General features: G+C 37.1%; 1 protein-coding gene across 2 annotated transcripts in view; it reads right to left on the bottom strand.

Moving 5' to 3' along the window:
* Positions 1-17,551, bottom strand: part of PRKAR2A (protein kinase cAMP-dependent type II regulatory subunit alpha) — a 120,718-nt gene that overhangs the window by 51,784 nt on the left and 51,383 nt on the right. For both annotated transcript variants that reach the window (XM_072651755.1, XM_072651760.1), the window contains exons 2-5: positions 10,037-10,072; positions 4,295-4,344; positions 3,603-3,686; positions 149-255 (exon numbers count right to left, since the gene is read on the bottom strand). In XM_072651755.1, the coding sequence (XP_072507856.1) occupies positions 149-255; positions 3,603-3,686; positions 4,295-4,344; positions 10,037-10,072 (277 nt within the window). The remainder of the gene's footprint in view (positions 1-148; positions 256-3,602; positions 3,687-4,294; positions 4,345-10,036; positions 10,073-17,551) is intronic.

The following is a 17,551-nucleotide window of genomic DNA, read 5'->3' as shown; positions in this document are numbered from 1 at the left end:
ATCCCTAGGGTTCTGAGAGCTCCCTGAAGAGGTGCATGGTGTACTCTGTTGAAGGAATCTTGGGGAGTTATTCCATGGTCACAATCACTGTAAGTACTTTGAATAAAGGATTTTATTACTGTATAACCTTCAAGGCTCAGTTTCTTACCGTTCGATGACATAAAAGTTATCACCATCATCCCCTTGGTCAATGACATGCTCTTCAGACACCACAGTCCTTTCAAACATGGCATCAAGGACCTCAGATAACTGCTCCTACAGCATAAACAAAGAGCAAAGATAACATTTTGTTGATGATGACAAGGATTAAAGAGAAAAGAGAACTAGAAATAACTTGTAGTTAAGACAGGAGCTATCTGGAGATATCTCCAATGGTTGCGTTAGTAATATCTTTTCTTGTTGTCATTTTATAGTAGATTCTAAAACCGTGTGCTTTTCTATTATCTGACAGAAATGAGGCTATCTGTAATTCATAATTGGTAGCATACTATAATCAGCTGTTGGAATGTCTATACACCACATATTACAAGTGAGTCTGCAAACGGTTTCTGAGAGAGTATTATCACTCGAAAGGCAGAAGGCCATAAGAGAGACAGAGAGAGAAGGCCAGGCTTGAAGCCAAGAAGACCTGGGTTCTAAACCTGCCTCTGACATGTAGCGTCTGTGCGGCCACAGGCAAATCACTTAATCTCTCTCCATGTTCTAAGGCCAGATGTAGTTAAGTCCCAAAGCAAATTAAAATGTAATTGGAAAACATTTTTTAAAAAAACTAACAGTACAAAAGAACATAAATAATGTCAATGTGATTTTCTAAGTCAATTCGCTGCTCCCAGGGATTCTTATGTATGGTTTAGTGGCCCCATCGCTATATGGATCTGATCCATTATTCTAGGCTAAGACTATGAAACTCTAAGACTACGTCAAATCCATGACAACGGCCAACTCTCTCTACAATAATCATTCTTTCACAATCAATCACCTGTAACTGTCTATTCTACAGGGTTTCAAGTACTTTGTTTACTCTGAAATTACATTAAACTGAAATTCATAAAAGCCAGAACTCGGAGCCAAAATAAGTGTAACATGCTACACTATATACTAATTAATACTTCGAATAACAGCATTTAGTAAGCACTGTTATAACTGGAGATAATGATACAATTTTACAAGGTCTTTTTCTCACTTTAACTTTTCCTTCCACATAGGACTGGCACAGAAAATCAAAATGAAAGCTTTAAAATATCATACGTATCACAGTCTTGGTGACATGATAAAAATGACCTTTAAATGTAAGACATATGCTTTTTTATGGATTTTTGAAAATCTGTCAGTATCTGGAAACAAGTATGGTGGTTACTACCTAAAGTTACTTCACAGATATTATATCTAACTATAATCCTAACTCAAATCTCCACATGACTAAAGCACCTCAGGCATTCAAAGAATTCAAATAGTGACTAACTTTTTATCCAAAATTTAGAACTATCATTTTAAACCCAAAAGCAAAATTACAGTCTCCAAAATTAAGGTGAGTTTGCATGCTAATTGGTTTTGCAGAAACTTTTTTTTTCTATTCCATCATTTCAGAAGGAAACAATAGATATTAAATATCACATTAAAAAAGAGTTTGTTCTTCCATGATATGCATTGCTTGGCCTCTGGTAGATAACTATATCTGGCAAGAGTAAGAGCTTTTTAACTGTTAATTTTTACTCTAAACTACCATATTTGTCTTTTTTGTACCAGGAAGTTGTTACTTTCTACTTCTCTGCTAATTTCAAGGCTGAGAAATAAAACTTCACAAATCATGTTTAATATCCTTTATTTATGTGAGAAGAGAAACACAGTCTTATTTATGCTCAGAGATCATACAAATGTTCCAATAGAGTACTAAGAGGATTCTAGAGAAGTACCATGAACCCCAAATCTAACGATCTGGATCCTCTTCCTTGCCGCATTCCCTATGGGTAATGCAAGGCTAGTTTTTGACCCTGACTAAGCAAATTTTCTAGGATACAGTAGTACAGCAAGGACTGAAAACCTCACACGCTATAGGGAAGTGTCTCTGCTTTACTACTCCTACCAGAGGGTACCTTGTAATAGGGCTCTGAGGTAGGTCTCATGGTAGCTCTGAGACAGATCAAAGCTATGAAAACCACTCATTCATCTATCCATTGATTTACTGAAATTCATCTTGATAAAGAAGAAAGAGTATAGAATTTAGAGTTGGAATATCTTGCTTTAAATCCCAGCTAGAATGAAGGCTAGATGTGTGACCATAGGTAAGTCACTAAATCTTTCCAAACATCAGTTTTCTCATTCATTTTGCAAAATTTTATTATAAACTAATTTCATATATATGTGTATATATGTATATATACACACACACACATATTTATATATAGTACATTAGCTAATGCAGCGTTTAAGATGACAACTTCTTAATAAAGAACACGAAGGGTGTACGTTTTTGAACATTCCTGCCTTGACACTTCTAATGAGGTATTCCAAGTGTTATGGCTATTTTTTCCATTTAAAAATCTTATAAAATGGTAGCTAAGAAGGGAAGCCAATTTCTTCTGCATCTACTCCTCTTCAAAAACTCTCAAATCTTTTTTTTCTAAGTCTGACTGAAACAGTTTAAAATCCATTCTTGTATGCTAATACAAAGACTAATCCCACTAATCCAAATCCTGCCTATTTTGTATTCAAAAAATAATTAAGACAAAGTTATTATCCCCAAGGAGCTTATAATTTAGAAAAAAATCATAAAAGGAATTCATTTCAGTGCCCCACCACCAAAGTATTAAGATTTACAGGCAAGATGAAACCCAAACAGGTCTCTTTACAGAATGGGGATGTGTGCCTGGGGTCCTCAGGGGAGAAGCAGAGAAGCTATTTTTTATTTGCATTGCTATACTTCAGAAGAAGAGCCCATCATTTAGAAGGGTCATTTTTCAGGGACTAAACATTTCACTGTCTCATGACTCACTCTCTGGTATACAGTAGAAACAAGATGTAACACCCTATTCATTTGAAGATTTGGGTTAATATAGCAGCTGACTATTTACTTGCAAATTTTATCAATCAAATGATCTTCAAATGGTATTCAATTTGACTTGTTATTTATAGGAAGAGGGTAGGATAGAGGGGGTATAAGGGAAGTACCAAGCAATGTCCACATTAAATGTTGAAAGAAAAAATCTATATTCTGTGAAAAACATTTACTTCTGAATTGTTTCATAAAATAACCACAGGAAGATCATATATGATAGATCTAGTGCTTGAAAGAACTTTGGAGATCATCTAGTGCAAACTCCTCCTTTAAGAGTTGAGGAAATGAAGGTCCAGGGAGGCTGAATGCCTCTTGACCATGATCACACAGAACCACGTGAGGGATTTCAAGCCAGGTCTTCTGACTAAAAAGCCAGTGTTTATTCTCCTGTTCTGGGCTGCTTCCAATCAGAAAAGTGTTCCTAAGGAAAATGTATTTGAAATCTCTAATTGCTGGCTTGTCTGAGGCAGTTAAGTCTATTTATATATTAAGTAGCAAAGAAACTGATTGATTACTATTGTACAGATGCTTTTAACATTGCTGTTACCTGATCAAGATTTTTGAAGAGAAGGATATCTTTGCAAGCTTCCTGAAGTCTGGATCTTTGTTCATCAGACTTGGGATGAACCACCTACAAAATAAATACAATAAAAAGTAATTTTCTTTTTTTAATTTTTTTTTTGGAGAGAATGCAAGATTACATCATTAGGTCAAGAAAATTATGATATATTTCTTTCCTCTTAAAAGTGGTGGAAAGAAGAGGCACTAAATCTAAATTTAAATTAATTCACTAAATGAATTTACTAAATTCATTGCTTCAGTCAAATTAATAATAGTAGTTAATCATAGATCATAAATTAAATCTGCTTAGATAATAATCCAAGTAGTTTCTCTACAAAGGAAAAACAGAATATCAATTGATCTAATAACAAATACCATAACAACCTGTTAGAGAAAAATGAGAAAAGTACTTCAAAATTACTTTTGTTTTAAATATCTTTAGTAAAAAACTGATCATGAGTTTTGCAATGCATGTTATTTTCAGACAATAAATGGACATTTCAGAAATCTTTCAAAGACTATTAATTCATTGTACACATCACAGATTGTTTACTTTTTCTTTAAATTAGATAGAAGTACAACACATTTTACTAGTCTAATGAAGAGAAGTAAATCTCAATAACCAACCTCACCAAACAACAGACTTAGCTGAAAGAAACTTTAATTTTTTTTTTTTACCTTTGGCTCTGTATCATCTTCGTCATCTGGATTGAAAGATTCAGCACACACTTGAACAGGAAAAAAAGAGAAGAAAAAAGTGTTATATGTATATTCTCCTCTACCTGAGAAAGAAGAATGAGTAAACACAATTTTATTTCATTCAATTTTCCTTGAAACCCATGATTCTTCCCCTTTAATGCAAAGGACAGCGATAAACATTTAGTAAGAATCTACCATGTAGTAAAAAGTATAGTAAAAAGTATGAGCATTTTAATCAATCCCTCTGCTAGCATAATTCCAAACCACCTTGCAGAATGGTTAAACCAATTCACAGACTCATCAATAGTGCGTTATTAGTGTGTTTACTGTGCTGCAGCCTATCCAACTTTACTATTTTATCTTCGTCATCTTTGCCAATTTCCAGGCATCTGGTGAACATTCAGTTGTTTGATTTGTACTGTTCTCACTTTTAGAGATTTGCATCAATGTTTCACAGTCACTGATAGTTTGTAATTCTTTTTATGAGAACTGTTTGTTCATATCCTTTGTTCACTTACACATTGGGGGTAATGGCATCTGTGCTAATTCTTTCTGTATCTTGGAATTCGGACTTTTATCAGAGATACCTGATACAAAGTTACTCCATAATCCCTGCTACAATCCAGAGCATTAGATCTGAGGTTCATATTACCTACCCAGAGTTCTCTTAGTCACCAGGAGGTTACTGAACTCTTGTTTCTGTTCTTCTTTAGCACAAAGCACTTTACTAAGTGCTAAAGAAAGAGATAAGCCATGGCGCAAGCCCCACCGCTCTGGGAGCTTATATTCTACTAGTGGAAAGGAATAGAGAGGTAACAGGCACAAGGACAATATAAAGGTATGACTGGGCAAAGGAGGACACAAAGAATACAAAATGCTTTAGAAAAATCGGAGGAGGTAGAGTACAGTCATTCAATCAACATTTATTAAATATCTATTATGTGTTATAGGCACTGTGCTATGTGCTGTATATGAAAGCTATACATAAGATAAAAGGGAAATAATTAAAAGAGGGAAGGCATTAGAATCAAGGTTTGGGAAAGGCACGGGCAGCTAGGAGGTATAGTATATAGAGTGCTGGGCCTGGAGTCAGGATGACTGATTTTCCTGAGTTCAAATCTGGTCTCATGCAATTACTAGCCATGTCATCCTGGGCAAGTCACATATTCTTTCTGCCTCAGTTTCTCAGATAAAAGCTTCTTTTCTCAAATATATAGAGAACTTTGTCAAATTTATAATATGAGTAATTCCCCAATTGATAAATGGTCAAAGTATATGAACACGCAGTTTCAGGATAAAGAAATCAAACCTATAGATAGTCATATGAAAAAATACTCTAAATCAGTATTGATTAGAAAAATGCAAATTAAGCAACTTTGAGATGTCTCTCACACTTATCGGATTGGCTAAAATGATAGAAAGGGGAAATGCCAAATGTCAGGGAGAATGTGGAAAAGTTGCGACACTAATACACTGTTGGTGGAATTGTGAATTGATCCAACCATTTTGGAGAGCAATCTAGAACTGTGGCCAAAGAGTTATAAAGCTTTGTATACACTTCAACCCAGTAGTATCACTAATAGGTCTGTTTGTCAAAGTGATCAGGCAAAAGGAAAAGAACCTATGTGTTCTAAAATATTTACAGCAGCTCTCTTTGTGATGGCAAAGAACTGGAAACTGAGGGGATGTCCATCAATCGGGAAATGGCTAAACTAGCTGTGGTGTATGATTGTGCTGGAATACTACTGTGCTGTAAGAAAGGATGAGCTCATTGATTTTACGTGATTTTAGAAAAACATGGAAAGACTTAAAAGAAATAATGAAAAATGAAGTGAGCAGAATGAAGTGAATGTTATATACAGTAACAGCAATATTATTTAAAAAAATAATCATGAACAACTAAGTTATTCTGAGTACTATAAATACCCCGATCAACTATAAATTATGGACCTATAAAGGAAGATGCTATCCACCTCCAAAGAAAGAACTGATAAACAGAAGTACGCAGGGTATGGTTTTACATATAATCACAAATCTGTGTCAAATGATGGCCTTTTCTAGTGTGGAATGGGAAGGGAGAGAAGGAGACACTTTGGAAGTTAAGATATAACCAAAAATAAATTTTAAAAAATGAGTAGGACCACAGCTACAGCACTAATAAGGTCACCAAGTGAGAGAGCAGAGAAAAGGAGCCAGGATAAAGTCTTGGGGATAGTTTGATTTGTGCTTTAGGAAAATCACTTTGGTGGCTAAATAAAGGATGGATTGGAGAGGGGAGAAACTTGAGGCAGGCAGATCCATTAGCAGGCTATTGCAATAGTCTAGGTGTGAGATGATGAGGGCCTGCACCTGAATGGTGGGGTGACAGAAGAGAGAAAGGACATATTGGAGAGATGTTGCAAAAGTGAAGCTAATGTAGCTCTAGAAATATACTATAAAAACGTTATGGGGGAGTACTGAATGTCTTTATTTAGATAAGAGTATATACTCATCAATGACACATAGCAATGAAACACATGGTGATGGGTATAGGATCAGGGAACTTCAGAAAAATAAACTTGCTCTACAACTATAGACCAGCATCTTCTCTACAGTTTATAAACTTAGAATACTGCCTGAGGTACTGAGATATTAAGGGAATTGCACAGGTTCGCACAGTTGCTATGTGTCAGAAGCTGGCTTTGAACTCAGGTCTTCCTGACTCCAAGGTTAGCTCACTCCATGATTCCTTGTAGCCTCTTTTGTTCTATGCAATATTATTAACATCAATTAATGATTTCCACATGAGGAAATGAGCATTTGGCCTGAGAGTTTCTATGCAATGCCTACTTGAGGACAGAATCAACTTTGTCAATAATTTTATTTCTCTCTGAAGCAGGAATTCTTAACCTGCATATACGGCACAGAGCGCACACAGTAAGTAATAAATGTTTCTTGGTTGACTGATAGCTTTCTCCCTCCTCAGATTTTCCTCAAGTATGTCTTCTTTGTGCCCTTCTTCTTTGCCTTATCATTCCTTTATGTCATGATACTTGTTACCTCTCTACATGTCTGAATCTACATGTTAAGCTCATTGGCCGATGGTTTGCAGATCCTTTCCTTACTTTTCTCAGTCAATTTCCTATAAACACTATTCTCCTTCTAACGCTCGTGCATTCTGGCCCTGTAAGTCATGGCTAAATTGAAGCTGCTTCCTTCAAAATGCTACCAATGCTCTCTTACTCACAAAGTCTAATGGCCTTAGTCTTCATCCTTCTTGACTTCTCTGCAGCATCTGACACTGCATATCTCCTTCTGAATTCTTTCCTCTCTAGGTTTACATAACACTCCTTGTTCTTAGTTTTTCTCCTTCCTTTCTGATCACTTCTCAATCTCTTTTTGTCATGCCCCCCAATTACGGATGTATTCCTCAACTTTGTCCTGGCTCCTTTTCTCTGCTCTCTCACTTGATGACCTTATTAGTGCCTGTAGACTTAATTATCATATGTATGCTAATAAATCTAATATCTATATATCCAGAAAAAAATCTCTCCTCTGAGTGCCAAAACCTACACAGCATTATTCTTTAGGCATCTCAAACTCAACATGACCAAAACAACTCATCATCTTTCCCCATAAGCCAACTCCTTATACAAATTTTCCTATTTCTGCATCACTATCCTTCTAGTTAACCAGGCTCAACACCTCAGTTCCAGCCCTGACACGCTCATTCACCTCATATATCCAATGAGCTTGTTTAAACCTCCATAATAGCTCTTCCATGTGTCCCCTTTTCTTTACTCACAAAATCACCCCCCACCAGTTCAAGTCTTTATCATCTCTCATCTGGACTGCTGCCACAACTTAACTGGTTTCACTATCTCAAATCTTTCTCCACTCTAAATCCATCCTCCAAAGGATGGCTCCAGCTTGCCAAAGCAGTTTTCCTAAAATGAAGGTCTGAGCAGGTTACCTCCCCTACTCAATCCAGGGGTTCCCTATCAACTCTAGACTCAAATCTCCTCTGTTAATCATTTAAAGCTCTTTGCATCAGATTCCATACTACCTTTCCAGCATTATTACACACTACTTTCCCTTCTCATACACTACCTATTACTACAGATTCTGTCTAAGCAAAGTGATCTTACTGTTCCACGTATAACACTCCACCTACTCTCTCCTCTCCCTGCTCTAAACCCCTGCACTGACTGTCCCTCCAAACCTGAAAAGCATTCTCTCTTTACCTCTTTTAGAATTTCTACTTTCCTTCTCAAGCCTCAGCTGCTAGTGCCTTGCCACCAAATTTATCTTGTATCTCTTTTGAATATACCTACATATGTCTACGTTGCTTTCCTGGCCAGACTGTAAGCTTCTAAAAGGCAGGAACGATTTCATTTTTGCCTTTGTTTCCCTAGAACATAATATATACTTAAATGTTGGTACTAGAAAAACAAATGGATTAGGGATTCTAGTCCTACTTCCGCCATTCCCCAGCAACACCAATTAAGCTTCAGCTACCTTATCTATAAAATGCAAGTAATACCAATTACTTTATAAACATGAAAGCCAATGCAAATATGATTATAACTAAAGTCAAAATGGGAGCAAATGTCTACATTAGATCATCATACCAGCAGCTAAGGTTGTTCTACTAACATTCAATGTTGGAAGAATAATTTGTATGATTTGTCACTAAATAGCCAATATTAGTAAAAGCAGTTCAAGTTTATATGGTATTTTAAGATTTCCTCAGTCCTTTCTTCGTAAAAATCCTGAGTTAAGTGTTACTGTCCCATTTACAAATAAGGAAACTGAGTTTGAGAAGATAAATGACTTGTCTGAAATGACAATAGCTAGTAAGGGGCAGAGCCCAGATAGCCTGACTCCAAATCCAATGTTGTTCTCATCACAACATGTTTACTCCTTAAAGAAGTGTGTGTTCGTCCTTCGTTGCCATCAGAGAAATAATGACATGACTGGTACTTGATGTGGTTTTGAGTGAGGGAGTGCTGTGAGGGTCACCAGCCTCACTTCTCCTCTAGAGCCATCTCAATCCAGTGACCAGATATTCATCAGGATGACTGGAGATGACCCAGGATGAGGCAATTGGGGTTAAGTGACTTGCCCAAGGTCACACAGCTAGCGAGTGCCAAGTGTCTGAGGTGAGATTTGAACTCAGATCCTCCTGACTCCTGCACTGGTGCTCTATCCACCGCCCCAACTCCTTAAAGAACTGAAATCATTAACACACTAAAAAACAGTTAAACTTCAAGGGAAATCTTGCTCGTTCTTCAGAAAACAATCCCACCTTTCCAACTAGGTCTAACATTTTGTCCATATAATGTTCTTGTTACCTTGAATTTAGTCATTAGTACATATAAGGGGAAGTAGAGATTAAAATCTTAAAGGAGACCAGACTTTGTATTTCTAGAGAAAACACCAGCAACAGAAAAACAAACATTTTACAGCAATTTAAAAAGAAAGCCAACACAAATCAAAATTAAGCACTCTTGAAAAGGAAGCCTGGAAAAATAAATAGCAAATCTAGGCTATTTTCAGATTGTGAAGATAAAAAGTAAAATGCAAAAATACATTCATTTATATTGTCTGTAACTGTCACATGAAAAAGTGAGCAAAGCACACAAACTATTAGAGGAAATAATGCGAAGTGCAAGTATAACATACACAGTTAAAGAAAGCTTGAGCCCTTCAACGAGGGCGTGGGGAGAGGAGCACACCTACCTGATACTCTTCTGCAGTATCTGTTAATTACCGGTGCTGCGAAAGAAAGAAAAAACAAGCATCACTAAATGCTTAAATCCTGATGAAAGGTCATAAAAAATTACATTTTAGATTAAGAAATTTCTTTTACATGGATGACAACAGAAGTGTCTGAATATCACACATGGAATTTAAGCATGCAAGTTTAACTTCTCAACTGATGATTTTAATTGTATTTTTATTAATATCTTTGGTCATATCGCCTTTATTTCCCTATATTATTCTTCTGCCTTTCTAGTACATGCATCCCTTGAAATATTTTTTTTAAAATATAAATTTTCAGGAAGCTCAAACAAAACATTAATCACATCTGACAATAGATGCAATATGTCATACACCTAGACTCCTTTCCCTACCTCTATGAACTGGAGAGAGAAGAATTTTCTTAGCTTTCCTCTGGGACCCGACTTGACAATTATAATTGCCCCCTAGGCTTGGGCCTGTGAGAGATGATCTCTGAGGATCTCTCTCAGGAAAAAGAGTCTCTTCAAGGGGTCAATTGTTTCGTGTCTTGTTGAAGCATCTGCAGTAGGCTGACCTTATAGAAGAAATGTTTCAACATATTCTGTACTTTCCCAGACTACTCCTTATACTTTCCCAACACTACCCCCTTTATTTTCCCAGATTGCCCTCTGTATTTTCCCAACCTTTCCTGCCTTGTTTTTAGACACATAGCAGGGAGGAATACCTCCCCCCCACTTTTTTTAGGGCTAACGTGTAAAACTATTACTGGGGTAGATTGCCTCGAATTGGCTTGCACCAATGAGCCCTGAGGAGGGGGGATTGAGGTTAGGACCTATATAATCTGCTGAGCTAAACACAGCTCTGTTCTCTTCAGTTAGCGCCACTTTCTGGGAGGTCTGGGGGAGCGCTTGCTTGAGAAAGTCAAAACTATTCTTTCTGCGGATATCTCTGAGTCTCTGATTCACTGGTAAAGGTCTCTGTGCCTCACACAGGTTTGTTTTTGGTTTTTTTATTCTTACTTCCACTGCTATAGTTATTGTGTATGTTGTCTTGTTTTCCTAGTTACGCTTGTTTCATTGTATCGATTCACCGAATTCTTCTGATGCTTCTCAGAATCCTTCATATCCTTGATTTCTGATGGTACAGTAATATTCCATTACATTTGTGTCCTAAAATTTGTTTACTTATTCCCCAATAGATGGGTACCTACTTTCTTTCTAGTTCTTTGCTACCACACAAAGTATCTGAATACTATAGTGCATATAAAGACTTCCTTCTTTATCTTTCATCTCCTTGGGGTAAATGAATAGCAGTGAGATTTCTGGGACAAAAGGTATGGACATTTTAGTAATTTTGGGAGGCATAATTCCAAACTGCCTTCCAGAATGGTTTGAGCAATTCATAAATCCATAACAGTGTATTAATGTGTCAGACATCCCACAGACTTTCTAAACAGAATTATTTTTGTCTTTGAAATTTGAGGGGTATGAGCCACAGAGTTGTTTTAAGCTGTGTTTCTCTCACTGTAGTATTATGGAGCAACTTTTAATATAGTTGTTAATAGTTTCCAATCATTCTCTTGAGAATTATTTATTCATATCCTTTAACCATTTATCCACTGCACATACTTGTGCTAATTCCCTTCATATTTTGGATATGAGAGCCTTTACCAGAGATATTTGAAGCACAATTTTTTTCCTTAAAATGATTTACTTTATGCTATCTATATTGAGTTGTCAAATTATTGATTATAATAATTATCAATTATAATACTTAATTTGTAAACACTTTTTATAAGCATAACTGAGTTGTATGCATCCTACAATCCACATTCTTGTTAATTCTTTACCACCACATACAACCCCTTGCCTTATCTTTTACTAATTATAAACCCAACAAAAAATGAACATGAATAAATATTCAAACTACTAACTATAAAAAATGTAAACTCAAAAGAAAATTAATATATTAGTTGTTCTCTGTCTCTTACTGCTCTTTTTGTTTACTCACATATATATATATATACATGTATAAGCAGTTATTTTACCTAACTATAAGCAACATGTACATTGACCAGTGTTTCTACATTAACTTGACATTACTTTGTATGACATCCTATCTTTTTTTATATTTCACTTTGAATGGTTCTACAATATTTTGTTCTGCCACAATTTGTTCAGTTACTACCCAACTGTTAAGATTATTTGTAGAATATTTCTAGATTTTTTTACTATTAAAAATAAAACTGTCATATATGTGTACACACAAACACATGCACACACAAATAGATTTCTCTTTAATTATATGCTTACAGTATATTACTAATAGTATTACTAGACAAAAGAACACGAATATTTTAAACTTCTGTCATATATTGCCAGACTATTCTTCAAAAACGTTACACCAACTTGCAGATGCTACCAGCAGCATATGAATTATCTCCCTTTCTGAAAGTATTGTTGGCAATACATTTATTTTGTTTTTTTCTAATTTGATCTGTAAAAAGTAAGTTTTAATTTTTTATGTCTCTGATTATTAAAGATGAAGCATTTCCAGATTATTTACAATGATTTATCTCTCATAAATTGACTTAGTTTTCCCTTTAATCACATATCCATTGACCACATTCAAAAGTCAGGCAAGGAGAAAAAGGATACTGTCCTTTATTGGATCAACTGAGGACCCCTTGTCCAAGTATACTCAAGGAGAATAGTTTCTCCCTGAACTTTGTATCCCTTCGGTCTTTGGTAAGAGGGAAAGAATGTAAACACCATTTAGGAATGCACAGTTACAGAAAGACAAGTAAGGGTTGGGACCAAAAACAGGTGGGACTAAAAACTTTAGACTAAATTAATGTACTAATATTATCTTATAATAGGGAAATAAATAGGAAAGAAGAAGGAAGAAGGTGTGGCTCACAATACTTCTACAAATCTTTAAAGGAGTAGAAAGAGGGGGACATTTCTCACGCTGATGTGAAATAGATTTTTGAGAATGCATCAGAAAAAAAGCATCCACATTTTTAAATTTAAAAATCTCAGGGGGGGGAGCCAAGATGGTGGAGTAGAAAGACACACATACACATAGCTCCAAACCCACAACCCACAGAACGGCTAGAGGGGACCAACCCACGGTGAATTCTGCACCCAGACGCCACGGAATATTGGAGCGAGGGAGATTTCTGTTCCGGAGAGACCTGCAAACCTCTCACGGGGGTCCTTCGCGCTGCGGACTGGGCGCCGGGATGGGGAGCACAGGGCAGCCCTGCAGCGGCCACGACACCGTGAGGAAAAGATCCGAACGGGCTACGGGGAAGGGATCTCCAGCGGCGGCACAAGCTCCCCCCCACCCACAGGTGACGAGGGTCGGTGAGAGAGTCTCTTTGGCGGGTCGAGAGGGGAGTGGGGTGCCCCCATGGCTCGGGCCCCCCCAGGAGATAGAAGCTGAGAGGCGGCTGCAGACAGGGGCTCCCCAAGCGGGCAGGAGCCTGGATCCATTGTGGAAGGTCTGTACATAAACCCCCTGAGGGAACTGGGCCTGAGAGGCGGCCCTGCTCCGACCTGACCATCTGAACTTAATTCTCACACTGAATAGCAGCCCTGCCCCCGCCAAAAGCCCTAAGGCGGGAAGCAGCATTTGAATCTCAGTCCCCAAACGATGGCTGGGAGGACCAGGAGGCAAGGTGAGTGTGAGGAGAATATTCAGAGGTCAAGCCACTGGCTGGGGAGAATGCCCAGAAAAGGGAAAAGAAATAAAACTACTGAAGGGTACTTTCTCGGAGAAAAGACACCTCCTCCCTTCCTTTCTGACGAGGAAGAACAATGCTTACCATCAGGCAAAGACACAGAAATCAAGGATTCTGTGTCCCAGCCCACCCAATGGGCTCAGGCCATGGAAGAACTCAAAAAGAATTTTGAAAGTCAAGTTGGAGAGGTGGAGGAAAAACTGGGAAGAGAAATGAGAGGGATGAAAGAGAAGCATGAAAGGCAGATCAGCTCCCTGCTAAAGGAGAACCAAAAAAATGTTGAAGAAATTAACACCTTGAAAACTAGCCTAACTCAATTGGCAAAAGAGGTTCAAAAGGCCAATGAGGAGAAGAATGCTTTCAAAATCAGAATTAGCCAAATGGAAAAGGAGATTCAAAAGCTCACTGAAGAAAATAGATCTTTCAAAACTGGAATGGTACAGATGGAGGCTAAGGACTTTATGAGAAAGACAGATTATCACAGAACATAGCGTGAAGATTCGAAAAATGGAAGATAATGTGAAATATCTTATTGGAAAAGCAACTGACCTGGAAAATAGAATCAGGAGAGACAATGTAAAAATTCTGGGACTACCTGAAAACCATGATCAAAAGAAGAGCCTAGACATCATCTTCCATGAAATTATCAAGGAAAACTGCCCTGAGATTCTAGAACCAGAGGGCAAAATAAATATTCAAGGAATCCATAGAACACCACATGAAAGAGATCCAAAAAGAGAAACTCCTAGGAACATTGTGGCCAAATTCCAGAACTCCCAGGTGAAAGAGAAAATATTGCAAGCAGCTAGAAAGAAACAATTCAAGTATTGTGGAAATACAATCAGGATAACACAAGATCTAGCACCCTCTACATTAAGGGATCGAAGGGAATGGAATAGGATATTCCAGAAGTCAAAGGAACTAGGACTAAAACCAAGAATCACCTACCCAGCAAAACTGAGTATAATACTTCAGGGGAAAAAATGGTCTTTCAATGAAATAGAGGATTTTCAAATTTTCTTGATGAAAAGACCAGAGCTGGAAAGAAAATTTGACTTTCTAACACAAGAATGAAGAGAACCATGAAAAGGTGAACAGCAAAGAGAAGTCATAAGGGACTTACTAAAGTTGAACTGTTTACATTCCTACATGGAAAGACAATATTTATAACTCTTGAAACATTTCAGTATCTGGGTACTGGGTGGGAGTACACACACACACACATGCACACACGCACACATACATAGAGACAGAGTGCACAGAGTGAATTGAAGAGGATGGGATCATATCTTAAAAAAAAAAAATGAAATCAAGCAGTGAGAGAGAAATATTGGGAGGAGAAAGGGAGAAGTTGAATGGGGCAAATTATCTCTCATAAAAGAGGCAAGCAAAAGACTTATTAGTGGAGGGATAAAGAGGGAAGTCAAGAGAAAAACATGAGGTCTACTCTCATCACATTCCACTAAAGGAAAGAATAAAATGCACACTCATTTTGATAGGAAAACCTATCTCATAATACAGGAGAGTGGGGGACAGGGGCACAAGCAGGGTGGGGGGGAGGATGGAGGGGAGGGCATGGGGAGGAGAATGCAATCCGAGGTTGACACTCATGGGGAGGGAAAGGATCATAAGAGAATAGAAGTAATGGGGGTCAGGATAGGATGGAGAGAAATATAATTAGTCCTATACAACACAACTAGTATAGAAATCTTTTGCAAAACTACACAGATTTGGCCTATATTGAATTGCTTGCCTTCCAAAGGGAAGGGGTGGGGAGGGAGGGAGCTAAAGAAGTTGGAACTCAAAGTGTTAGGATCAAATGTAATGTTCTTACCACTGGGAAATAAGAAATACAGGTTAAGGGGTCAAGAAAGCTATCTGGCCCTACAGGACAAAAGAGAAGACGGAGACAAGGGCAGAGAGGGAGGATAGAAGAGAGAGCAGATTGGTCACAGGGGCAATTAGAATGCTTGGGTTTGGGGGGGAAGGGGAGAAAAGGGGAGAAAATTTGTAACCCAAAATGTGAAAATAAATGTTAAAAGTTAAATAAAAAAATAAAATAAAATAAAAAATCTCCCATCTTAGTAATTATTTACATGTATTATGACCTTTCTGTACTTGCAGGTACCTTCTCACGTCCTCCACAGGAAGCCACATTACTTCCATCTATTCCGATCAAAAATTCCCTCTAGAACATCCAGTTATATTTGTTAACAAATCAGTGTAATTACATAAGTCATACTTAACTGATTATGGTTCACTGGAGAACTATGCCCTATAGAGGGACTGTCTGTTCTAGCCAGACCAGTCTTCTCACTACTTCCCAAGCATATCATGCATATTCTCTACAGTAATAAAGAGAAAGAAATAGTGGTGGCTTCATTTTCCTACTCCTTTCCATCTATCCAGTCTTCAAAGACTTGCCCAAATGTCATCCCCTCTGTGAATCCTTCCTTGATCACTTCAGCTCATAATAATGTCTCTTCCTCTGAACCAAAATCTCTTAAGATCTGTGGCACTCAAATACTCCCATGTGATTCGTGGGGGTGCTATTTAAATTTTACTATTTAAATTTTCATCTCAGTCTTTTCTCTCAAATCTCACCTTCAGAGATCTTATTTTTTCTGATTTCCTAAATGTCTTAAGTAGTTATAAAGTGTGATGCATTCTCAGGTGAGCATTTAAGTGAAATGTTCAATCAATGTAACAAGTCTAAATTAAAGCCTTGGGAAATAATTTCTATACTGATCATCATCTTTAATCAAGAATAGATGCTCTCAGAAAAACAAAAATTTTAAATTCTAAGGAAACAGCCTTAGAAACATGCTCTTCAAATAGAACAGTATCTAAATAGAAGCAAAAACACCTTACATTATTGCTAAATGTGCTAAGTTCTGAAATTGCAGTTCTTACAACACAACTGATTTTCCTTAATCAAGATATCACATATGTAGTAGAACAAAAGAGAATTAAAAGGTTGACTTGCCTTAATTTATCTAGATTAAATGATGAGTACTGGCAAAAAGCAAGAATGGTGGAAAAAACTCCAAGGAAAACATCACAGCATAACTGATGTGGAGACAGTGCCTGAGGTAAAATACCATAGTATGATGCTCCACATACTCAACATTCTATCTTCAATCTCCCTGCTTTTGAAGACAGTGTCTCCCATGACTACAATGCATTCCTACTTCACACTTCTGCCTCTTCTATATAAAGTCTTTCCTGATCCCAGATGTTAGTAACCTCTCTGCAAAAATTTATTTTGTACAAAGTTCATATTTACTTATATGTGTACATGTGATTCCCCATAATAGAATGTAAACTCTCTGAGGGCAAAGACTACGGTTTCTATCGTTGTATTGCCAGCACCTGGAACAATGCTCAGTATATAACAGGCACTTAGTAAATGCAACAATTAATTGCTATACCATAAATACAAGGTGTGCCCAAAGTCTAAAACTAAAACTGTGGAGACACTTCTCATTAAGTATAAAAATAATGTAATAGATATAAAAATACTAAGTACAAGAAACATATATGTTGTCTGTATTGCATATTGGAAACCTTATTTTAGGAGTGTGCACTACTAGATACCAACAAAAAATTACTGATGTGGAATGTCCCCTCACAAACCTTAACAGTAAAAGTTACTATAAGAAAACAGAAACAAAAGATTCTGTGTCCTAAATTAAATTGTTATTGTTTACCTCCACCTGTCTCCCAATGTACTTCCTACCACTGAATCTGCTATACCCTTAGCTCAT

This window comes from Notamacropus eugenii, chromosome 1, assembly GCF_028372415.1.
Source record: "Notamacropus eugenii isolate mMacEug1 chromosome 1, mMacEug1.pri_v2, whole genome shotgun sequence".
NCBI lineage: Eukaryota > Metazoa > Chordata > Mammalia > Diprotodontia > Macropodidae > Notamacropus > Notamacropus eugenii.
The sequence above is the reverse complement of the archived record's forward strand: the minus strand, read 5'-3'. Positions and strand labels throughout refer to the sequence as shown.